The following is a 24,075-nucleotide window of genomic DNA, read 5'->3' on the forward strand; positions in this document are numbered from 1 at the left end:
TCACGGGTAACATCCAGGGGTTGTATTTACATAGCAAAAGAGAAAGTGGAGGAAGACGCGATTGTCCAGTAAATAAGGTACCATTGCACAGCCTCTCTGGGTCTTTCAGGCAAAGGAGAATTGTTCAGCTTCTGGTCTCTTGCTTGGTGGATTCCATTCAGAGGAAGGGAGAGTTTCACGTTCACCAGACCAGAGTGTTGCCTTCCGCCCTCTGGGACCAAACCAGGACACAGTGAACAAATTTACTCAGAGGCATTGATAATGTCATCAGCTCTTCCAGCGAACCAAAAGTAGCCTTCTTCATCCATAACTCCCTTGTCTCCGGTGAGATAAAATCTCCTGGGTTCTGCCAATGCCGTCGGCTCTAGGTTGTCCTGTTGCGACAACAAAATGACATCGCGTTTCTGGTTAATGGCGCAATGTCAGTCGAGGAGCAGCGTGGCTTAGCGGAGAGAGCATGGGTGTGAAAGCACCTGGGTTCTAATCCCATCTCTCTGCCACTTGTCTGTTGTGTGACCCTGGGCAAGTCACTTCTCGGTGCCTTGGTTACCTCAACTGTAAAATGGGGATTCAACACCTGTTCTCCTTCCTACTTAGACTGTGAGCCCGGTGTGGGACAGGGGCTGAATCTGATCTGATGATCTTGTATCTTCACCAGTGCTTAGAACAGTGTTTGATACACAATAAGCGCTTAGCAAATACTATTATTATTATGACTCCTGGCCCAAATCCCCCTCGAGCTGGCTTAGTCTAGTGGATGGAGACAGAAGCTTTGGAATTCTCTCTGAATATCATCAGTGACATTGTGGAAACGGGACAGCACGTCATCCCACCCCACTCACCCTGCTCCGCCCTTCCCTTCCCTGCTCTATCTTTTTCTGCCCTATCCCATCTCACTCACCCACACCATCCGGCCACGACCGATCCGAAACAACACTGCCCCTTATAGCCTCTCTGGGTTGTGGACTTTTTGAACCTTCCCCATTTAAACTCGGATGATTCTGATCATTCGAATTCATCATCCACATCATCATCATCACCATCATCAGAATCATCACCATGGCATCTGTTAAGTGCTCACAATATGCCAAGCACCGTACTAAGTGCTGGGGTTGATGCACATCTCACATGGGGCTCACAGTCTAACCAGAAGGGAGAACAGGTATTGAATCCTCCTTTTTCAGATGAGGTAAATGAGGCACAGAGAGGTGAAGTGACTTGTCCAAGGTCATACAGCTGGTAAGTGGTGGAATGGGGTTTAGAACCCAGGTCTTCTGACTCCTAGGCCCGTGCTCTTTTCACGGCCCCAGTCGTCAGCGATACATCTACTGAGTGTCTCTTGTATGCAGAGCACGGTATGAAGAGTGAACCCAGCAGAATATGGAAGCGTTAGGGTGAGAGAAACCGAGACTGTGGGCTGGCGTGTGGGAGGAGAGAGGGGATAAGTAGGAGGTGATTGAGTGCTTTGATGCCAATAGTGAGACGTTGCTGCCGGATGTGGAGAGGAATGGATAGTCACTGAAAATTTTTGATGAGTGAGGAGGTGTACACAAAACAATATTTTAGAAAACCGATCCTGGCAGCAGAGGGAGGTATGGCCTGGGATGGTGCTAAGCCTGGGGGCAAAGAAACCAATGAAGAGGTTGGTGCAGTAAACAGGCCAGAATGTTACAAGGGCCTGGACCAGCATGGAGGTCCTTTGGGTGGAGAAGAAAAGATTCTAGAAAAGTTGGGGACGAAGAATTGACACGATCTGATAGATCGAATAAGGGAAATGAAAGAGGAGACAGGGTGAGAAGCAGCGTGGCTCAGTGGAAAGAGCCCGGGCTTGGGAATCAGAGGTCATGGGTTCGAATCCCAGCTCTGCCGCTTGCCAGCTGTGTGACTGGGGGCAAGTCACTTAACTCCTCGGTGCCTCAGTTCCCTCATGGTCAAATGGGGATTAAGACTGTGAGCCTCACGTGGGACAACCTGATTACCCTGTATCTACCGCAGCGCTTAGAACAGTGCTCTGCACATAGTAAGCGCTTAACGAATACCAGCATTATTAACCACAGGGTTGTGGGTTCAAAAGACAGGGCGGAAGGGAATGTTGTCAACTGTGGTGGGAAAGTTATGTGGAAGAGAGGATTTGGGAATTCAGGGAAGATGAGTTCACTTTTAGCCATGAATGCTCTAGTTACCCCAGCACCCTTTGAATACTTGGGGGAAGCAGCGCGGCTCAGTGAAAAGAGCCCGGGCTTCGGAGTCAGAGGTCACGGGCTCGACTCCCGGCTCTGTCACTTGTCAGCTGTGTGACTGTGGGCAAGTCGCTTAACTTCTCTGTGCCTCAGTTACCTCATCTGTAAGATGGGGATTAACTGGGAGCCTCACGTTGGACAACCTGATTACCCTGTATCTCCCCCAGGGTTTAGAACAGTGCTCTGCACATAGTAAGCGCTTAACAAATACCAACATTATTAATACTTCACTCTAAATGATGTATAGATGTTTTTGTGGAACTAATGGTTCTTTTAGGTAATAACTCTCTTTTTCTTGCTCTTTATGTTACTTTCATAGTTGGATAAATAGCTGTCCTCTGTTGTTTATTAGACTGTAAGCTCCTCAAGGGCAAGGGAATTGTTTTGGTTTCCTCAGCCCTTCTTCCCAGAACCTAGTAAAGAGTTCTGCAGACAGAGGGAGCGCAATCCGTTGATTGGTCCAAACTGTCAGACTTGATCGGAACGTGGCTTATAAGTGAGGCACGTGAGAGGCAGTGTTGCCTAGTGGAAAGAGTCTTGGACTGGGGACTCAGGGGACCTGGATTCTAATCCCAGATGTGCTTATTTGCTGCATGAAGTTAAAGTCACTTAACACCTAATGTCCCAGTTTTCTCATCAGTTAAATAGGGACAAAATCCATGCTTTCCCTTTCCTTCTAGACTGTGAGCTCCACAGGGAGAGCAGTGACTATGTGCTTTCTGGTTACTTTGAATCTATCTTAGCACCCAGCATCGCGCTTGGCACATAGAAAGTGCTTAACGAATACCATCGTTATTAGAAATCAGGTGGAACAAGCCCTAAAGTACTGTGGTTGCCCACAGTGAATTGCTCAGCGTCTGATAAGGAAATTTGAGTTTTACTTTTTGGGTGACTATAAAGAGAAAGATATTCATTCGTTCAATAGTATTTATTGAGCGCTTACTATGTGCAGAGCACTGTACTAAGTGCTTGGAAAGTATAATTCAACAACAGATAGGGACAATTCCTGTCCACTGATGGGCTTACAGTCTAATCGAGGGAGACAGAAGAACAAAAAACAAGATATGATAGGGAGGGAGATTTTTCACTTTGCTCTGCGTGTTCTCTATAAGTAATCAATTTGATAAAAGAATGGGAAAGCTTTCCTTACCACATAGCGAGAGAACAGAGAAAACGGCCGATTTGGTTGGGTCTGGACAGCGATGTTTCCCTCTTCTCCTGGAGGCAGGATATTTAAGTTTTCATCTACAATCTGGAATCAGAAGATCATTAAAGCGATGGACTGCAGGAATATCCCTTTCAAGTGATGACACGTCACAGAAGTATAAGAAATAAATCCCTAGATCCACTATTTAATACAAGATTGTCACAATAATTTGCTTTCTAACCTGCCTATGCCTTAGTTTTCCCATCTGTAAAATGGGGATAATAAAAGCTGAATCCTACCTTACAGGGTTGTTGTGAGGAGCAAATTAAAATAACTACTGTGGTGGAAAGAGCCCGGGCTTGGGAGTCAGAGGTCGTGGGTTCTAATCCCGGCTCCACCACTCGTCAGCTGTGTGACTTTGGGTAAGTCATTTCACTTCTCTGTGTCTCATTTACCTCATCTGGAAAATGGGGATTAAGACTGTGAGCTCCACGTGGGACAACCTGATCAGCTTGTATCCCCTCAGCACTTAGAACAGTGTTTTGCACATAGTAAGTGCTTAACAAACACCATCATTATTATTATTAATACTGTAAGGTGTTTCGGCAACAAAAGCACCAAATGGAAACTGAGAAGCAGTCTGACCCAGTGGCTAGAGCATGGGGTTGGGAGTCAGAAGGACCTAGGTTCTAATCCCACTCTTCCACTGGTCTGCTATGTCACCTTGGACAAGTCACTTAGCTTCCCTATGCCTCAGTTACCTCATCTATAAAATGGGATTTACTACTGAGAGCAGTAAGGGTTGGAGGGAAGCCCAACTTTGATTTCCAGAGCCACCCTGACTTAGATGGAGCAGCGGGGAAGGGAGGAGAGGGTATGCCAGTCTTCCTATATTATAAAATTATGAAATGACTCTGGAGCACATAGGCTTTTGAGAGGAGACAGGGTATAAGGAGTTGAAAGGTGAGATGAGCGGTAATTTCCCATGCAGAAAAGAAAGGAAAGGAAATCATCAGAAAGGAAAACCTAAGTCTGGGGGCCCTCAACTTTTTTTTGCAAAAGAGCCAAACAAAATGAAACCATGGAGTGGTCGGTGGGGCAGAGAGCCAATCATACAATCTGTGGCCCCCAGGGTGACATGGGCTGTCATTAGGCTGAGGAAAAAAGGGGAGGAGAGAAAGGGAAGGGAATAGAAGAATGGAGGGAAGGAAGGAGGGTTGGATTAGCCAGGAGAATTAGCCAGGAGGGGGAGGAAAGGGCAGGGAGAATGAGTGAGATTGGCATCTGCCTTACCTTCAAAAGGAGAGAGAGCACTAGAGATAGATAAATGGATAGATAGATGGATAGATAGAGCGCTAGAACTGAATTTTCATCTCTTGTTTTTTTATTCCTCTCTGTCGCAGTAGCTATTGGGACTGATGCTGTTTCGGAAGTTGGCTGCCCAAGACCTGACATATGTGGGGGCCTACAAATAGTATTCTTGGTACCAGACAAAGCAGCTGTAACCACCCCTGCCCGGGCACTAACCCATCTGCAATCACTATCAGTGTTCGTCATGCCCGGGGCCTGCCAAGGAGGTTACCCTTGGGGGGTGAAAATTCCCTTTCCTTCCCGGCTTACCGGGCCCACTTTGGCACTGCTGCTGTTTTCTGTCAGAAGGTGGAACACAGGATGTAGGGGTTGGGGAAGAAGAGAGATGCTCTAGCTCACGCTGCCATCCGATGAGGCATGGAGCCGCCAGATTGGCTCCCCTTCAGCCTTTTCTAGCTCAAAGGGGTGGCCAGCTACCTCCTGCTCAGTTTCCCGCCTAGCTTTTTTGCGGTGGAGTGCCCAGTCTGTGGGTAGGCCCCTGTGCTCAAGAACCACACTTGGCTCCAATAACAGGCACATCCAAGTCCCGAACCACAGGTTCCTGACTTGAGGAGAGAAGTGGGGGTAAATTTGGAGTCTATCTTGACAGCAAGGAAAATACTGTAAAGGCTTTATGTGCCGACTATGCAGTCCTAAGACACTGGGTGACACTGGGCTACAGAAAGGACAGTAAAATTCTGGAATGGATGAATAAAGAAGAGCTCTTGAAAGTTGTTTTAACCAGGTGCAAGGAGACAGGGCACTAGACTTGGTGACTTTCAGATAGGTCCGCCGCTCTGAAAGTACATGATTAGGTTTATAAAACTAATACGAAGGGAGGCAGCATGTCTTATGGAAAAGGCAGAGAACTGGAGGTCAAGGGACGAGGATTCTAGTGCCATCTCCCTCACTGACTTGCTGCTGCCTTGGGCAAGTCATTTAACCTTTCTGGGCCTCAGTTTCCTCATCTGTAAAATGGGGACGGGATGCCATACACCAAGAGATGTTATGAAATGAAATATGATTGATATGATTAATGTGGAAACAGATTAAAAATATAAAAAGGGATATGTAAAAATTAGATATTATCATTATGTTCGGCATCATTTAATGGTATCTGTTACGTGCTTACTATGTTCCGGGCAATGTATTAAGCCCCGGGGTAGACACAAGCTAATCAGGTTGGACACAGTCCCTGCCCCACGTGGGGCTCACAGTCTCAATCTCCATTTTACAGATTGAAAAAGATTACAGAACTGAGGCACAGAGAAGTTGTGACTTGCCCAAGGTCACACAGCAGACAAGTGGTGTTTTCAGAGCCACCGCATTTTACTCTCTCTTACCTGAACGTTGTAAGGGAGAACCGGCTTCCCCAGCGAGCCAGGTTTCACTTTCATTCTTTTATAGGTGGCACAGATGAGTCCCTGTCGAAGAAAAGATGGAAGGGCCATTTAAATTCAGCATCCTCAGGTCTGGGGGCTGTTGATCTGGACTCCCCCGCTGCCCTCACCTATGGGAATTCCTAAGGAGAAACCCGGGATGAGATATAGGATAAGCTTTACGTGCCAACTCTGCAGTCCTAAGCCACTGGGTGAAGGGTAGGTGATATGAGCCAGCAGGGCCAGTCTTCTCTGAAAATGACACAACTCAGCTCCAACCCTTCAGGTGCGGCCACCCGAGGGCGTCAAGTCCTTCTCGCATGTCTCTACCTGGAAGCCCCCCTGCCTCTGGATGCCCGTTGACAAAATTCCCTTTCTGTTGCTCTCAGGGCTCACCCAGAAACCTTTCACTATTGGCGATGTCTACTGTCTTTGTCTAGAAACCCTACTTCCTTTTAGAATGAGGAGGGACTGAGCCACCCTGTTTTTTCATAGCCCGAATCGTGCCTACCTCATTGTATTTTCTGAAGCGTTTAGGACTCTATACTCGGTACTCTGCTAATTGTTCATTAAATGCGATTGACCGATTTAGTGATTAAAACTCAATCTGTATAATTGCCCCCCCAAATCCCCGTCCCTCCCAACTAGGCGAAAGTGTTTTCCGGGTTTCTGGGCTTTCTCCGTAGCCCTGTCGACAGATCCGCCTTCCAGCCAGACATTGCTTTTGGGTGGAATTGATTCTCACGACCCGGGGCAGTTGGCGGATGGACACTTATCGGGGATCATCTTCTGCCAGGATCTTCTCCCTCCGTAGAGGTGGCTCTCAAGCAGCAGCAACTTAACAGCTCATTTCCTTTGCTGGGCGGAGAGCCTTCCAGAAGCAGGCAAGCTCTTCCCAGCTCCCAGCATTCCCACATGAAACATTCTCAACTAGCACGGCCTAGTACATAGAGGCATCAGAAGGTCCTGGATTCTAATCCCGACTCCACCACCTGTCTGCCGGGTGACCTCGGGCAAGTCACTTCACTTCTCTGTGCCTCAGTTACCTCGTCTGTAAAAAGTAGGTTAAGGCTGTGAGCTCCACGTGGGACAGGAACCGCGTCCAATCCGATTTGCTTATATCTACCTCAGCGCTTGGCACGCAGTAAGCACTTAGCAAATGCAACCATTATTAGCAATTATTATTAGAGAAGCAGCGTGCTCAGTGGAAAGAGCCCGGGCTTGGGAGTCAGAGGTCATGGGTTCTAATCCTGGCTCCCCCGCTTGCCAGCTGTGTGACTCTGGGCAAGTCACTTCACTTCTCTGGGTCTCCGTTACCTCATCTGTAAAACGGGGATTAAAAACCGCGAGCCCCTCGTGGGACAACCTGATCACCTTGTATCCCCCCAGCGCTTAGAACAGTGCTTTGCAGATAGTAAGCGCTTAACAAATACCACCATTATTATTATTATCTTTATCCTCGAGGCAAATTTATGCAATCAGTGGCAATAAGGAGTCAGTATCTACATACGGTTTCTGTCTGTCCGTAACCTTCGTAGATGTCCAGATGAGAGAGGCGCTTCCACTCCCGATTCACCCAAGGTTTGCTGGGCTCTCCGGCAGCCACGCAGTGCTTCAGGCTTTGGAATCTATAGCTGAGGAGATCCCAGCGGTTAGTGTGGCCTGGTGGAGAGAGCGCGGGCCTGGGAGTCAGAGAGCCAGGGTTCTAATCCTGGTTCTGCCACTCGCCTGCTGTGGGACCTGGGGCGAGTCACCTAACTTCTCTGTTCCTCATTTTTCTCATCTGTAAAATGGGCACTCAATACCTGTTCCCCCTCCCACTTCCTCAATTTCCTTATCTGTATCTGTTCTCCCTCCTACTTAGACTGGGAGTCCCATGTGGGACACGGACTGCATCTGACATGGTTAACTTGTATCTACCCCATTGCTTAAAACAATAATAATAATAATGTTGGTATTTGTTAAGCGCTTACTATGTGCAGAGCACTGTTCTAAGCGCTGGGGTAGATACAGGGTGATCAGGTTGTCCCACGTGGAGCTCACAGTCTTCATCCCCATTTTACAGATGAGGTAACTGAGACACAGAGAAGTGAAGTGAGTTGCCCACAGTCACACAGCTGACAAGTGGCAGAGCCGGCATTCGAACCCGTGACCTCTTGCTCCCGAGCCCGGGCTCTTTCCACTGAGCCACGCTGCTTCTCAGAAATGATATGGACACAAACCAAGAAACGACGCATGGCACACAGGAAGCATTTAACAAATACCATTATTATAAATGGCATTATTAGTCAGGGGGCTCTGGAGAGGTGCCTGGAACACAAAATCCCCATTTTGGATTGGACGAGGGGGTTCCTCTCTCTGGCTAATAATAAATGGTCATTATTAAGTACTGTCTTTGTGCCAGTCATTGTGCTGAGGACTGGAGCTGACGCACAGTCCGACTGGACACATTCTCTGTCCCACGCGGGTGTCAGAGTATAAGAGGGAGAACTTGCATTTCATCTCCACTTACAGAGGAGAAAACTAAAACACAGAGAAGTTAAACGATTTGCCCAAGGTCACATAATAGTCAGCTAGCAGAAGTGGAAACTAAAACCCAGATCTCCTGACTTTGTCAATACTTTGTCCTTTCCACCAGGCTACTTCGCCTCCCTAGAGGGCTGCTTGTCTACATCCCATTGGAGGACTATTTGATGACCTTCATTAGATGGTAAGTTCCTTGAAGGCAGGGACTGAATCTTCTACCTCATCCATGTCTGATCCTGGGGGCTTCGCTCAATGGGTGCTCAAGTAATGCTCTTGAATGTTGCCGTCTACAGGAGCAGTGGTGAACTAGAACAGGGCAGCGAGATAGCTGCCCTGGGGGCAGTCCATTAGAGAAGCAGGCTGGACACCTGGGGTGAACAAACCACTGAGTTTATATTCCAGAAAACCAGGGGGAAAAAACCTCAACAGAGACAGTTCTGAAGTGTAAATTCAGTGCTACACTCACTCTGGAGACCCTCACGGCCCCCATCTTCTCACCCTCTTTTAGAATTCAGTGGGCTAAAGACGGGGACCCACCGGCCCGTTTCCCCCCACTGCCCTCTGACCCCGATCTAAGGATGCCAGGAGGGGAAGGGTGTAACGGTGGACTCTTTATGGCCTCACTGACCGTGGGGGCAAATGTGTCATGTCTTTCCACAGGAATAATCCTTATCCTTTTTACCTAAACTTATACTGTCTTTCAAACTTCATATGTAAAAATATACCCCTACGATATAAAATATAAGTTCAGGCGGGTTCTCTGGAGGGAGAAGATATGAGTTCTGTGTTTCTAAAAGATTAGAAACCCATTAACCTAGTGAGTCTCCATGCTAGGAGGAGTGGTTCCTTGGAGTAGGCTTGAGGTAGTGAGATATGTGGGCTGTCTGACTTGTGTTGGAGTTCCAGCTCTGCCCAACTTATTTTGTGCCTTTGGACAAGTCACTTTACATTCCTGGGCCTCAGTTTCCCCACCTATACAATGAGGAACCCAACTCAGAGGGAAGTGGTAAGGCCCCATTACAGGTGAAGGGGCATGAAATCCCTCAGAACCTCGGGATTCTAGGAATCCAAGCGGTTATGAAAAGGAAAGAAGGTCTTTAGTTCTGTTTCAGATCCTACAAGATCTTCATCTCATAGATTGGGATTGTTCAATGCTATTTTACCTGCTGAAGTTACAGTCCTGCAACAATCTCTGGTACAAGGATGGCCGCCCGTAGAAGGTGGTGATGGGAAATCTGGACAACGCCTGGTCCGCAAAGAAAATTAAAAATGAAACCCTAACCATGAAAATGGAGAAGGTAAGAAGGGGCTGAGGAGAGTAGAGCAAACAGAATGTATTTCATTTAGACATTTAGCCAGAGCATCACAACAGTGACTCTGAATGAAAGGAAAACAAACCAGAGTCATTTTTTCCAGGGCAGAACATTTACCTTAGAGACTAGAAGGTGATTTAGTCTACCCTGGAACAATTACTCACTTATGAGCTCCGACCAGAAGCGCTAGGCATCTAGAAACTTATTTGGCTCTGTTATTAGGCCGCTGGAGTGAAGGAGTATATTCATTCCTAACCAAGTATGACTGGTACTTGACAAACACCAGTGGAAGGAATTGGTTTTCCAACCCACTTTTGAATGACTTGGATTGACTTTAGGGTCAGTTCCTATTTCCTTCCTTCCTGCATTCATTCAATCAATCGTATTTATTGAGCGCTTACTGTGTGCAGAGCACGGTACCAAGTGCTCGGAAAGTACAGTTCAACAATAAAGAAAGACAATCCCTGCCCACACCGGGCTTACAGTTTAGAGGGGAGGAGCCAGACATCAAAACAAGTAAACAGGCATGGATATAAATAGAATTATAAATATACACACATCAAAACAGGTGCACAGGCATTCATATAAATATATAGAATTGTAGATATGTACATATATACACAAGTGCTGCGTGGCGGGGAGGTGGGCTGGAGCAAAATGTGTCCTCTTAGTGTACCGTTGGCTTGAATGGCAATTGCTGCTGACTTTGAGGGTTTGGCCTTGGGAAGACTACGTCTCAGCACACGATCAGGCTCCAACTACTCCGGAGACCTCTGTGTTGTCTGGAGGTTTTCCGGGTGACCTATTCTTACAGCTCCTTTCTCGAAGGGACCAGATGGAGGGGAAGCTCTTGAACTTATTCCCAACCTCCTCCTTAGGGCTGTTACACAGAAGCCTCCGTTCAGTGAGCTGGCATCTTGGAATTTCTCTGGCCTGTTTGGTGGCGGTAGACCGTGCTCTCACTGACCCCCTTTGGCCCTTCCCAAGGACGGACCCACTGAACCCTCCCTTTGGGAACGGTTTCCCTGACTGCTTTCCCTAGTCCCTCCCAGGGAACCGTTCTTACGTCTAGCACCGTCTCCGAGCTGATTTTGGGCATGTGATGCAGAAACAGACAGGCCCCTTGCAGCCAGGCCCCCAGAGCACTGCTCAGGGAGAAGGGATCCGCCCCAGAGGCGTCACCCAGACCCCACACAACATCTGCAGGTTCCAAAGCCATCCACCGCCTGGGAAGAGAAAGGAAAGACCGTGTGAGAGTTTCTGGGTGAAAACCAGGGCTATCACCTTCGGGAAGAGAACCGAGGGATGGAACGAATGGGTAGAATATCAAGGACTAGGTCTCTCCAACTAAAGGAGAGGCCACTGTGCAGATAATTTATTAACTGGCCCTCAGATTTACTCAGGTTTAAGTGATTAGAAAGCTCTATTCTTCCCAATTTTACAATTTGAGAAGCAGCGTGGTCTAGTAGAAAGAGCGTGGGCTTCGGAGCCAGAGGAAAGGGGCTGGGTTCTAATCCTGGCTTTGTCACTTGTCTGCTGAGTGTCCTTGGGCAAGTCACTTGAATTCTCTGTGCCTTAGTTACCCCATCTGTAAAATGGGTATTAACCCTGTGAACCCTATGCGGGACAGGGACTGTGTCCAACCCGATTACCTTGTATCTTATCTCAGTGCTTAGTACTTTGTCTGGCACATAGCAATCACTTAAATTCCATTAGAAAATAAGAAAAGCTTAGTTCTGGTCTTGGGGCTTTATGGGACCAGGGTGTCAGAAACTAGAACGCAGGGGAGATTTGTATGGCTTGACAACTATGCAGTCCCGATGAGATGAGCTTACAAAATAGAATCAATAAATCAGTCAGTCGATCACAATTATTGAGCATTTACTCTGTGGAGAGCACTGTACTGACCATTTGGGAGAATATATTATAACAGAGTTGGTAGACACGTTCTCTACTCACAGTGAGAAGAGAATCATTGGATGGGGAAGCCTGAATCTGTGTGTATATTTTTTTCCATGTTTTAGGATCACTAGATTCTCTCTCATCACTTTATGCATGAATAAGGAGTCCACTGATTTTTACTTTATGGTTTCGTTGCCTAGGATCATCGTGCAATGGTTTAATAGCCAGAGGATCAACTGGACTTCCGGATAAGAGAACTCTCAGTGATCCGATATCACCAACAAGGGTAGCTTTTGGAGTGGTAAGATGGTAATTCTTCTGCCGGTAGAATAATATCCCGACTGGATTACTGTGTCAGCCTCCTCTCGGATCTCCCTTCCTCTTGTCTCTCCCCACTCCAGTCTAGTCTCCATTCCTCTGCCGGGACCATCTTCCTACAGAAACGCTCTGGGCATGTCACTCCCCTCCTCAAAACCTCCGGTGGTTGCCTATCAACCTTCGCACGAAACAAAAACTCCTCACCCTTGGCTTCAAAGCTCTCCGTCACCTGGCTCCCTCCTCCCTCACCTCCCTTCTCTCTTTCTACCGCCCACCCCGCACGCTCCTCTCCTCTGCCGCTCACCTCCTCACTGTCCCCCGTTCACGCCTATCCCGCCGTCGACCTCTGGCCCACGTCCTATCGCTGTCCTGCAATGCCCTCCCTCCTCACATCCGCCAAACTAACTCTTTTTCCCTCTTCAAAGCCCTACTGCGAGCTCACCTCCTCCAGGAGGCCTTCCCAGACTGAGCCCCCCTTTCCCTCTTCTCCCCCTTCCCTCCCCTCCGCCCCGACCCTTTCCCCTTCCCCTCAGCACTGTGCTCATTTGTATATATTATTTATTGCCCTATTTATTTTGTTAATAAGGTGTATATCTCCTTGATTCTGTTTATCTTACGATGTTGTCTTGTTCTGTTTTGCTTTGCTGTCTGTCTATCCGGTTTAGACTGTGAGCCCGTCACTGGGCAGGGATTGTCTCTATCTGTTGCCGAATTGTACGTTCCAAGCGCTTAGGACAGTGCTCTGCACATAGTGAGCACGCAGTAAATACTATTGAATGAATGAAAGAGATTCTTGGGTCCCTTTAATGATCTAAGGGCGCCCCACTCAAGGACCCCCTCACTCCCTTCAGTTGGAATTTGGGGAGGGCAAGATTAAAACAATCCAATCTTCACTCCAAATTCTGCGTGGATTTGGGCTGATATTTATTAGCAACTAACCAGAATGGTCGCTATCCCCTTGCTTTTCTGGCCTTATTGGTCCAAAGAGCTACCCTTCCTTTTGTCCCCCTCAAGTCCACATACGTAAACTTACCTGCTTTTCCAAAGGGTGCCACCATTTTGAGTCAGACCTTGATCTGAGCTCACTCTTAAAGATGAGAAAGCCAACATCTTACCCAACGGAGTGCAATCAGGATCACTTCCACAGTTCTTTAGGGATCCAAATGTAAAGTAAGTGAAGAGTGAGTCTGGATTGAGTCTTTACCTGGCAGCCAGGCTGAATCCCATCCCCAAACTGTAGTGAGAATGTTCCACCATTTTCGGAGCCCCCGCCGTCCCACTGGTGAAGTAGATGGCCATGGCATCACGACTCTTGGTTCGAACGCAGCGATGATCGGCGGGGGCAGAGCTGCAAATCCCCGGAGAGGAATCTGTGGTTATTCGTTCTTTCGGTCGTATTTACTGTGCACTTACTGTGTGTGCAAAGCACTGGATTAAGTGCTTGGGAGAGTAAAATATAACAATAAACAGGTGCATTCCCTGCCCACAACAAGCTTATGGGGAGACAAGAGGGTTATCTAAGTCCTCGGGACCACGGCAATCTATTAGAGCCCCAAACTCTAACTCAGCCGCTTTAAGCTGTTTCGATCCATTCTTGAGAAGCAGCATAGCCTAATGGGAAGAGCAGAGGACTGGAAGGCAACAGACCTGGGTTCCAATTCTGGCTCTTCCCCTTGCCCGTTGTATGACCTGGGGCAAGTCACTTAACCTCTCTGTGCCTCAGTTTTCTCATCAGCAAAAGAGGGAAACACTATCTGTTCTCCCTCCCCCTGAGGCGGAGCGCCCCGTTTCGAGATAGGGATTCAGTCTGACAGATTGTGTTACTTCTTGATACAGAGCTTGGCGAATACTGAAGTGACTTACAACTTCTATCATTATTATTACTAGTGTGTGGATGCTCCTTTCCATTAACCCAACCCTGCAAATAGAGTCCTAAATATGCCAATCTACAAACATCATTTAGTCCTTTTTAATTTTTTTAAAAATAGTATTTGTGCCAGGTACTGTATTAAGCACTGGGGTGGATATGAAATAATCAGGTCGGATACTGTCCATGGCCCACATGGAGCTCATGGTCTTAATCCCCATTTTACAGATGAAGTAACCGAAGCACTGAAAAGTTAAATGACTCACCCAAGGTCACAAAGCAGGCAAGGGGGAGAGCCAGGATTAGCACCCAGGTCCTCTGACCCCCAGGCCAGTACTCTATCAGGCCACACTGATTCCTCTTTTGGTCTCACTAATGTCCCTGTAATGATCCTCTAGTGCTAGTGACCAGAGGAAACCTGCAGTCACCCAGGAAAATAGTATGAATCATAAGGTTTCTTTTTAATATGTTTCTCCTCAGAGCATAATGGGCTTTATGCTCCCCTTTGAGCTGAGAGGACTCTAATTCTAGCTCCCTCTAATACCTCGCATGTAGTTTGCTGCCTCCATGCACGCGCCTCCACCGTTCTCTTCCAGGACGGCTGCTTGGGGAAGTTGGAGTCAATTCTTTTCATGGCCAGTGAAGCCGGGGCCTGGCCTAAATTACTGGGTAAAAGAGAGTCCTGCCCTTAGGGACTTTACCATTTAGCGGTTAACCCCAAACGACACCGGATGGTTGCAGAAAATGCCTGATCTGGCAAACCACCCCTCTGCGCGCCCTCTGGGTAAGAAATTCGGGGCCATCGGATTGCTTTCAGGTGACCAAATGAGCTCCAAATGAGCCACCTGGACCAGAGGAAAGGGGGGATTAGTGGACCCAGGAGGCTGATAAGAAAGTGGTTATTTCCATTCAATCAATCAATCATATTTATTGAGCACTTACTGGGTGCAGAGCTCTGTACTAGTGGGGAGAGAACAATATAACGGAGCTGACAGACACCTTCCTTGCTCTCAAGGAGCTACAGTCTGGAGGGGGAGACAAACATTAATATAAATTCCGAATCTATACATAAGTGCTGTGAGGCTGAGGGTGGGGGGTGAATATCTAATACTCAAAGGGTGCATAGGTGACACAGAAAGGAGAGGTAGCAATGAAAGTCAGGGCTTAGTTGGTGAAGGTCTTTAAAATGAATTCTAAAAATACTGTTTTTTTCTGGGGATTTTCTGGAATCTGGAGTTTCCTTGGGTTTCTGGCAGATGTGGCCAGTATTTGCTTATCTCACGTAGGGACTGGTAGAGAGCATGCTTTGCATGTATGAGGCCCAGGGTTCAATCCCCGGCATCTCCACTTTAAAGAGAAGCAGCGTGGCTTAATGGAAAGACCAGGGGCTTGGGAGTTAGAGGACATGGGTTCTAATCCCAGCTCTGCCACATGTCTGCTGTATGACCTTGGGCAAGTCACTTAACTTCTCTGGGCCTCAGGTACCGCATCTGTAAAATGGGGATTAAAAGTGTGAGCCCCATGTGGGACGACCTGATTACCCTGTATCTACCTCAGTGCTTAGAACAGTGCTTGGCACATAGTAAGAGCTTAACAAATACCATAATGGTTATTATTATTATCCCTCTCACCCCAGTACATAGCCCTAATCTCCAAACCAAATTTTCTATCTTTTCAAATTTGACATTAACACTAGAGTCTGAATTTTGCCTCACCACTGCTAGCTATGCCATCATTTCTGATGATGGACATTAATTCACCGTTTGTGTCGTTTGAAAATGCCAAAAATGATTTAACATTACTGGAAAAACACTGGTTGTGCAGATAATAATAATAATAATAATAATACTAGTATCCATAATATTTATTGAGGGTTTACCATGAGCCAAGCACTGTACTAAGTTTTGGGTTTACCCAAGATGATCATGAAGGGTGATTATGGTTCACTTAAATCCTAGCAACTGGCAAACCCACTGAGGTTTGAGGATGGTAGGTTCTAAGCAGACGAAAGGAAAGACTTTTTCACACAGTGATGATCAGCATATGGGTTTGTCCCACAGAAAGGTGTCCAGGAAGTGAATATTAGGAAGTCTAAGACAAATTTGCTTAATTTAATGCATGATTGACTGATCCGATGGGTTTCTAGAGGGAAAGCTAAGAATACAGAAGGGAAAAGTTAAGGAAGCTAGAGGATCCATTCTGAAAAATTAATATACAAGTCAAAGAAGGCGACTGTCACTCAGTGTCTGCAAACATTCTTTATCTCTTTTTGGAGATGTAACCTTGAGATGGATGGATCATTGGTCTTACCCAGTAATAACACTTCTTGATATTCCTCTGGGAATGATTTAATCTCTTCGGTCATGATATTTGGGGAATTGGGCTGTACAAACTTGTGATCCTGCAGGCACCAATAAGCTCTCCTTATCTCATGCACATCACATGCAAGCGTGCCTATCAATCTTCCAACACCATGATGCGCTGCTCCAAACAGGCACACCGTTGGACTAATGTTCATAAAGTTGCTAATAACACTCTGGCCAAAATGTAAGTTTGACCGGCACACACATCTCTATTACGATGACTGTCGCTTCTACTTCTTCTACTGTACCCTCCTAAGTGCTTAGGATGATGCTCTGCACACAGTAAGTGCTTGCAAATATCGTTGGCTGTTAGACTGAGCACCATAATGAGACTCTTCTGTAATTTAGCGCTCTGCACGAATGCAATCCCTGAATTACAGATGTGGGTGTATCCCATCGATATTTTTGCCGTGTGCTTTTTTCTCCTCAGCTACTCTTGCGTATCGATTCTTCCATTCTTAAGCTGATTTGCTTAGCTTCCCCCTACAAGGTTCCTCTTCCCGCCTCATTCCAGACTTGATCGGTTACACGACTAACCCCGGATCTCCAAGGGCCGGACAAGGGCCCTACCTTCTCTCGACTCCCCAGTCCCCACCCCAAGGCCCTCGTAGTAAGGAGTCAGACTCAGCCAGATGGCTAGGCCGAGGACACTCACTGGATCAGCTTCGGAAAGTTCAGCCAGCCTCCCCGGTTGTCGTCCGACACCAGGAGTTTGGTTTTCAGAGAGGGGCAGCGAGACTCGACGGAGTCGACAGCCGGGGCCGCGGCATCGTCGGCCACGACGCACTTAGCCTCGGACACCCGCAGTCGGTGGAGAATGTCTGGAGCGGTCAGCTGTGACGATCCTGGCACAAAGACGAGTCCTGGAGGAGAAGCGAAGCTGGAAGTTGATTTGTTCTTGAAAACCTGCGACGTTTATTTACATTCCTCTCTCGGCATAGATGTGACGCCTTGTTGGGTCGGGACTCTCCAGGGGATGTTCGGGGCTTTTCATGTTTGAAGAGGAGCCTGCGTCCCAGGGGCGGGGAGGTGGGGAGGGGAAAGGAATGCAGTGGCAGCAGGCTCCACCCTTTCCCACCTCTTAGTGATGTCACATGGAACGTCACCAATCGCTTCAAGACCCATGCCCGGAAGCTCCGTCCCGTGGCTTGGCGCTATGGGAAAGCGGGGCCTGCTGCGTGGAGGCCATTCATGCTGCTTAGAGAAGCAGCATGGCCTAACGGGTAGAGCGCGGGCCTGGGAGTCAGAAGGTCACGGGTTCCCGGGAGTCAGAAGGTCATGGGTTCTATTTCCAGCTCTGCTGTTTGTCTGCTCTTTCGCCCTGGGCAAGACACTTCACTTCTCTGGGCCTCAGTTACTTCATCTGTAAAATGGGGATTAAGACTGAGGCCCCGAAGGGCCAGAGACTGTGTCCGACACTATTTGCTTAGTACAGTGCCTGACACAGAGTAAGCGCTTAAAAAATACCACAGTTATTAACTCTATTCTGGTCCTCTCTGACTCCGGGAGTCCTCGATTTTGAATTGGACACGGGGTTTCTCCTTCGACTGACCTGTTCGCACGCAGGCCAGGCTGACGAGGTACGACTCCAGGCCTGGGGGTAGCACCATGGCCACCCTGTCTCCCTGGCACAGATTGCCGGCTTCAGTGAGGACCCTGGCAGCCTTCCTGGAGAGGATGCCCAGCTCCTCAAAGCTCCATCTCACCTCGACTCCTTTGGCGTTGACTTCCCACAGGGCGGGGTGAGGGACTTTCAGCCCGTCCTAGGGAAAAGTCACGGGGGAAGAAAGTTCAGTTCTGATTCGGGCATAACTCACCTGGGGCCAAGGCCCTGGGAACCTGGGAGAACTTTTCAACTAGTTTGAAGCAACTGCTGCTTTCCCAGGCCCGTCCCCATTTGTGGCTTGGCTTTCTGGTCCTTTTTCTGTAGCTCTTGGCATCGTTTGGGGAAAAAATAGTTATTTCTGGCATTTAACCAAGTTTCCTCGGTGCGGCCGGTAGGAAGAAGGTTAGTGTCCGGGATGGACTAGGTGTCAGATGCAGCACGGCAGTTTTTCGTGCTTCTTTTCATAATGATGATAATAATAATAGTGGTACTTGTTAATTACTTACTAGGTGCCGGGCACTCTAATAAACACTGGGGTGGCTATAACAGAGAAACAGCGTGGTTCAGTGGAAAGAGCCCGGGCTGGGGTGTCAGAGGTTGGCTCCAGTCTCGGCTCCGCCGCTTGTCAGCTGTGTGACTTTGGGCAAGTCACTTCACTTCTCTGGGCTCCAGTTACCTCATCTGTGAAAGGGGGACGAAGATTGTGAGCCCCACGTGGGACAACCTGATTACCTTGTTGTATCCTGCCCAGCGCTTAGAACAGTGCTGGGCACATAGAAAGCGCTTAACAAATACCATCGTCGTCATTATTATATAAGCAAATCAAGTTGGACATAGTCCCTGTCCCACGTGGGTTCGCAGTCTCAATCCCCATTTTACAGATGAGATACCTAAAGAAGGAGAAGTTGAGTGATTTGCCCAAGGTCATACGACAGATAAGTGGCGGGGGCGGGATTAGAACCCACGACCTTCCGACTCCGAGGTCCATCCTCTATCTACTACGTCATGCTGCTTCTTCTGTTCTGAGCAGGACTGGATATCCCCACCTAACGAGGACAGGGAAAATTCCCAGGGTGCCAAGACGCCGGGTGGGGAGTTCCCTGCCTGAGGCCTTTGAGGACCGGTGACATCCTTTATTAGAACACAGGGCTGAAGTTGGCAGAGGGCCAGGGAGGGTTTTTGCTCCCTCTGTTCTCTGGGAAAATGCCAAAAGGACAGTTTAGCCGTTGAGCTTCTGGGAAAGCCCCAGAGCCTCCTGGAATAGTACAACCCTGGTTCTAAGGCCCAACCTCAGAGAAGAACATCTCCTCGTTTCTCTTCGCCACAGAATGGAACAGGGATGAGGTGGGCCGCCTGAAGCAGCTGCCAAGCGCCCATCTGGGGAGGCAGGGCCCGTGTCCCAGTGTCCACTATCCTGCTGCCGAAACAGGGGGTAAGAGTGGAGGTGGGGGTGGAGGGAACATTTTTGAAGCATCTCGTCCTGGTCTCTGTCCCTCGGGTAGGCAGCAGAGGCGGTGACGAGGAGGTGATTGATTGAGGTGAGCAGGGGGTAGAGAGGGGGCAGATTTCCTTCCAGAAGTAGCTCCACCCTCTAGTTCATTCATTCGTTCATTCAATAGTATTTATTGAGCGCTTACTATGTGCAGAGCACTGAGCTAAGCACTTGGAATGTACAAATCGGCAACAGATAGAGACGGTCCCTGCCCACCGACGGGCTTACGGTCTAACTGGGGACAGACAGACGGACAAAAAACAATAGCGATAAATAGAATCAAGGTGATGTAAATCAATGGCACTGAAGGAAAGGAGAATCCATGAAGGAAGTGCAATTTGGCAAGCTGCAGAAACTCTCAATTCGTTGGACCAATCAATCAATCGATCGATTTATTGACCATTTACTGTGAACAGAGCACATATGTACGTAAGTGCTGTGGGACTGGGAGGGGGGAAGAGCAAAGGTAGCAAGTCAGGGAGACGCAGAAGGGAATGGGAGATGAGGAAAAGTGGAGCTTGGTCTGGGGAGGCCTAAGAGAGATGTGCCTTCAACAAGGCTTCGAAGGTGGGGGGAGAGTAATTTTCTGTGGGCTTTAGTAGACGCGGTCCCTGCCCACGATGAGCTTCCAGTCTAGAGGGGATTGAATTCATACAACTGTCGTGAACCCCTCTGAAGTTACCCCCAAGAGGCCAGAGCCACTTCGTTAATGGATCCTAGGAATTTTAATCCGACAGTCCGCCGTTCTCCCATTTATAACTCAATCAGGGGCCTTCCCTGACTAAACCCTCACCATCCCTATTCACTCTCCCTTCCGGGTCACCCTCTACGCCTTAAGCACTTTGATTTTCTCCCCACCCCTACAGCATTTCCGTGCTATACTTCACGTTTACGTCCGCCTCCTCTTTTGATCCTTAAGGGCAGGGGATTGTGACCACCTACTCTATTGTGTTGTACAATGGGACGGGGACTGTGTCCGACTTAACGATCTTGAATCGCCCCGGTGCTCCGCTTACATTATATGCTCGATAAATAGCACCGATTGCTTGATCGATTGATCTGGTGCGACGGAAAAACCAAGCTTCGGAACACCGGGTACTGTTCCTAATCAAGGCACACGGTGGCAGTCTGGGCAACGTTTCCCTTCTCCCCTCTTCGAAATAACTGTGGTATTATTTATTCATCTAATCGTATCTGTTGAGCGCTTACCGTGCGCAAAGTACCATACCAAGCTCTTGGGAGAGTACAATATAACATCATCCAGACACATTCCCGCTCACAACGAGCTCAGAACTTACTATGGGCCAAGCGCTTTACCGATCACCGAGGTAATCGATCGGTCAATCATTTGTATTTATTGAGCGCTTACTATGTGCAAGCAAAGATTCCCAACTCAGAAAAAGTCCCTGTCTTTGTACCGCATTCATTCAAGAGCGTTTATTGAGCGCTTACTAGGTGCAGAGCACTGTACTAACCGCTTGGAATGGGCAATTCGGCAACAGAGAGAGACAATCCCGGCCCAGTGACGGGCTCACAGTCTAAGGGGGAGGAAGAACAAGTACTGAATTCCCATTTTACAGATGAGGAAACAGAGGCACAGAGAAGTTAGATGATTTGTCCGAGGTCACACAGGAGGCGAGTGGCAGACCTAGATTAGAACTCAGTTCCTCCGACTCCCAAGCCCGTACTCTTTCCCCTAGGCCACTCGGCTTCATAATAATTGGGATATTTGTCGGTTAGTCAATCAGTCCTATTTACTGAACACTTACTATGTGCAGAGAGAGCACTGTATTAAAAGCTTGGGAGAGTACAATATAAAACTATAACAGACACAGCCCCCGCTCACAACAAGCTTAAGCACTTTGTGCCGGGCACTGCACTAAGGACTGGGGTAGATATAGTATAGGCAGATCGGACAAACCTGTGGTATGTTGTCTCCAGCGTGGTGATCAAGGCCAGCAGAGCTGTACCGGCACTTACTGGGCCTGGGTGGCCTGGCCACTTGGGTTAGCTCTGCTACTTCTTTCGGGTTGGCACTGGTGAAACGGCCTATCCTAGGCTGCCTTATAACAGCCACCATTTCCGCTGCCTCACCTGAATGGCCCTGGAGGAGCCGGTCCAGATGTGCCAGTTTGCCAAGGCCAGGGCCACTATTTTTATCACCCAGGCCCCGGACTACATTGGCCCCTCTCGAAACAATAATAATGTCGGTATCTGTTAAACGCTTACTATGTGCAGGGCACTGTTCTAAGCGCTGGGGGAGATACAGGGTCGGCAGGTCGTCCCACGTGAGGCTCACAGCTAATCCCCATTTTACAGATGAGGTAACTGAGGCCCAGAGAAGTGAAGTGACTTGCCCACAGTCACACAGCTGACAAGTGGCAGAGCCGGGAGTCGAACCCATGACCTCTGACTCCGAAGCCCAGGCTCTGAAGTCTTCAGTGGGCATAAGGGTCAGAGGAAGAGGCAGTGGAAGCCAAGGAGGTGGATTCTTTCCACCCATTTCTTTTCCTCCTTCCTCCCTCTTCCTTTTCCATTCTCCACCAAGTCCCCTCCCTTGTCCTCCCCTGGTCCTTCCGGCTCACACTTTCTTTGGTTATTTTGGGTGAAAACTTGATAATAACAATTATGCCATTTATTAAGCGCTTACTGTGTGCCAGGCACTGTACTAAGCAGGGGGTGGTAACGAGCAAATTGGGTTGGACGCAGTCCCCGTCCCACATAGGGCTCAGAGTCTCGATCCTCATTTTACAGATGAGGGAACTGAGGCTCAGAGAAGTGAAGCGATTTGCCCCAGGCGACACAGCAGACAAGTGGCAGAGCAGTATTAGATCTCACGAACTTCCAGGCCCCTGTTCTACCCACTGTACCATGCTGCTTCCCAAGGCTACACAACTGCAGCTAGAATAATGTAGTAATCACGTTATTACTAGGTTAATACTCTGTGATTTCTACGTTATTCCAGCTGCAGTTGTATAGCCTGGTGGAAAGATCCGGGGTCTGGGAGTCTGGAAACCTGAAGTCTGAATCCTAGGTCCTTTACTTGCCTTGGACAAGTCATTAGACCTCTCTGGGCTTCAGTTTTCTCATCCATAAAATGGGGATAAAATTCTTTTTCTCCCTTCCTCTTAGACAGCGAGCCCCATGTAGGCCAGGGACTGGGTCTGATGTGATCACACCGCTATCTAACCCACTGCGTGGAGCATAGTAAGTGCTGAACATATAAAACCGTTGTAATTATTAAGGACTATTTTTATCCCTTTCTGTTATTCCTTTGACCAACCCCTCCTTGAAGCAAGTCCCAAGAAATAGCCCCCAGAATAAAAAGAAATATCATTTTTACCTTTTCCATTTGGGACCACTCGTCTAGAACGTCACCCGCGTAGTTGAAGTCCCCGGGCACCTCTTGGCTCAGACGTGCCAGTTCGGACACCGGGGCTCGCCGGGAGACGCATTTCCGGCTCGGGTCTGGGCACAGTCGCCTGCTCAGCCCGAGAGACCTGACTGAGGCAAGAGCCCGGCACAGGTAAGACATCATCACCGTCCCAGATGGCTGGAGAGTATTTTTCGGCAAGAGAAAAAAGCCTCTGCACATTTGCCGGGCGGAGGGAGCTAGTGGCTACCTGCAGTGCAAACACCTTGAACGGAAACCCAGAGCTCCCAGGCACCGTTAAAGAGAGAGGAACAGAGACAGTGAGCACAGAAACTTGCAGAGAAGCAACAGCCTCCAGGAGGTTTTGCAAGAGGCGAAGAGAGAGTGGGAGGCTGCCTACGCTCTTCCCTGCCCCGCCAGGGACACCACTGTCCACCCCCCGCTGCTTCTACGAGTCTCCGCTCCGGGTCTACGGAGGGTTGGGGAGAGGCCGGGGTGGGTCTCGGACAGAGCAATGGTTTTACCGTGTGAGCTGCTTTCCGACGGGAGCGGGCACGGCCTCTTTATGTTTGGCCCAGGGGGTTGCAACCTGTGCTTGGAGGTGTGGGGCTGGGCTGACTGGTTGGCTGGCTGGTTGGGTAGGTGTCACCCAAACACGAAGAAGCCCGTAACGGCCTCCCTCTCCCAAACCACACCTCGTTCCCATCCACTCGCAAGGGAGAGGTCGTCCGCCAGGCTGGGCTTACCCTCCCCAGGGGCCACGTCGGCCCCTTACGTCGGCAGGTCTCCCAAGAAGTGGAGCGAGAAGAGCTGCGATGGAAAACAAACGAGACAGTGAGGAGGAGAAGGGCTTCCTTCCCTGTAGCTCGGACGACGTCCCGAGACCTTTGTTCTCGCTGTGGGGATCCACTGGGCCTTTCAGAGCCCTGTTTATCGGATGCTTTTGCCTTCGCAGTCACAAAAGGAAATAATTTTGTTTCGGGAGCCAATTCCTCGCTACAAAATTTGTCTTTGAAAATGCATGGCAGCAGGTGGACAGGGACAATTTAATCTTCAGGTCTAATTGACGTGTGCGGCGTGAAGCCAAAGCAGGAGACTGGCTACGAAGCGGGCGTATGCTCGGTAGACCAGAATCTTGGGAAGAAGCAGGTAACGATAATAGTGATGGGGGAACAAACACGGGCCTGGGAGTCAGAGGA

At 48.7% G+C, this 24,075-nt stretch overlaps 1 protein-coding gene across 3 annotated transcripts; it reads right to left on the reverse strand.

The window, feature by feature from the left end:
- LOC100077301 (acyl-coenzyme A synthetase ACSM6, mitochondrial) lies at window positions 1-24,075 on the reverse strand. Of its 3 annotated transcripts, none has more exons than XM_029058374.2 (10): window positions 22,847-23,857; window positions 17,958-18,168; window positions 17,061-17,268; window positions 13,380-13,523; window positions 11,022-11,181; window positions 9,806-9,888; window positions 7,627-7,750; window positions 6,081-6,161; window positions 3,391-3,492; window positions 1-211 (listed from the first exon to the last, which is right to left on the reverse strand). In XM_029058374.2, exons 1-10 carry the CDS (start codon window positions 23,096-23,098, stop codon window positions 182-184), a joined length of 1,395 nt encoding a protein of 464 aa, XP_028914207.1. In that variant the 5' UTR covers window positions 23,099-23,857; the 3' UTR covers window positions 1-181. The 3 variants fall into 3 exon arrangements, with proteins under 3 accessions (XP_028914207.1, XP_007655869.2, XP_028914208.1); XM_007657679.4 differs by having other exon boundaries at window positions 1-374; window positions 22,847-23,622; XM_029058375.2 differs by lacking the exons at window positions 1-211; window positions 3,391-3,492; window positions 6,081-6,161; window positions 7,627-7,750 and adding an exon at window positions 8,844-9,010 and having other exon boundaries at window positions 22,847-24,075.

This window comes from Ornithorhynchus anatinus, chromosome 2 (genome assembly GCF_004115215.2).
Source record: "Ornithorhynchus anatinus isolate Pmale09 chromosome 2, mOrnAna1.pri.v4, whole genome shotgun sequence".
NCBI lineage: Eukaryota > Metazoa > Chordata > Mammalia > Monotremata > Ornithorhynchidae > Ornithorhynchus > Ornithorhynchus anatinus.

Coding starts and splice junctions, on each gene's coding strand:
- LOC100077301 (XM_007657679.4), bottom strand. CDS start 23,098: ATGTGCAGAGGCTTTTTTCTCTTGCCGAAAAATACTCTCCAGCCATCT. Junction 17,269..17,957: donor CCTGGCCTGCGTGCGAACAG/GTCAGTCGAAGG, acceptor CTTCTCCTCCAG/GACTCGTCTTTGTGCCAGGA. Junction 3,493..6,080: donor TTCTCCCTTACAACGTTCAG/GTAAGAGAGAGT, acceptor TTCTGATTCCAG/ATTGTAGATGAAAACTTAAA.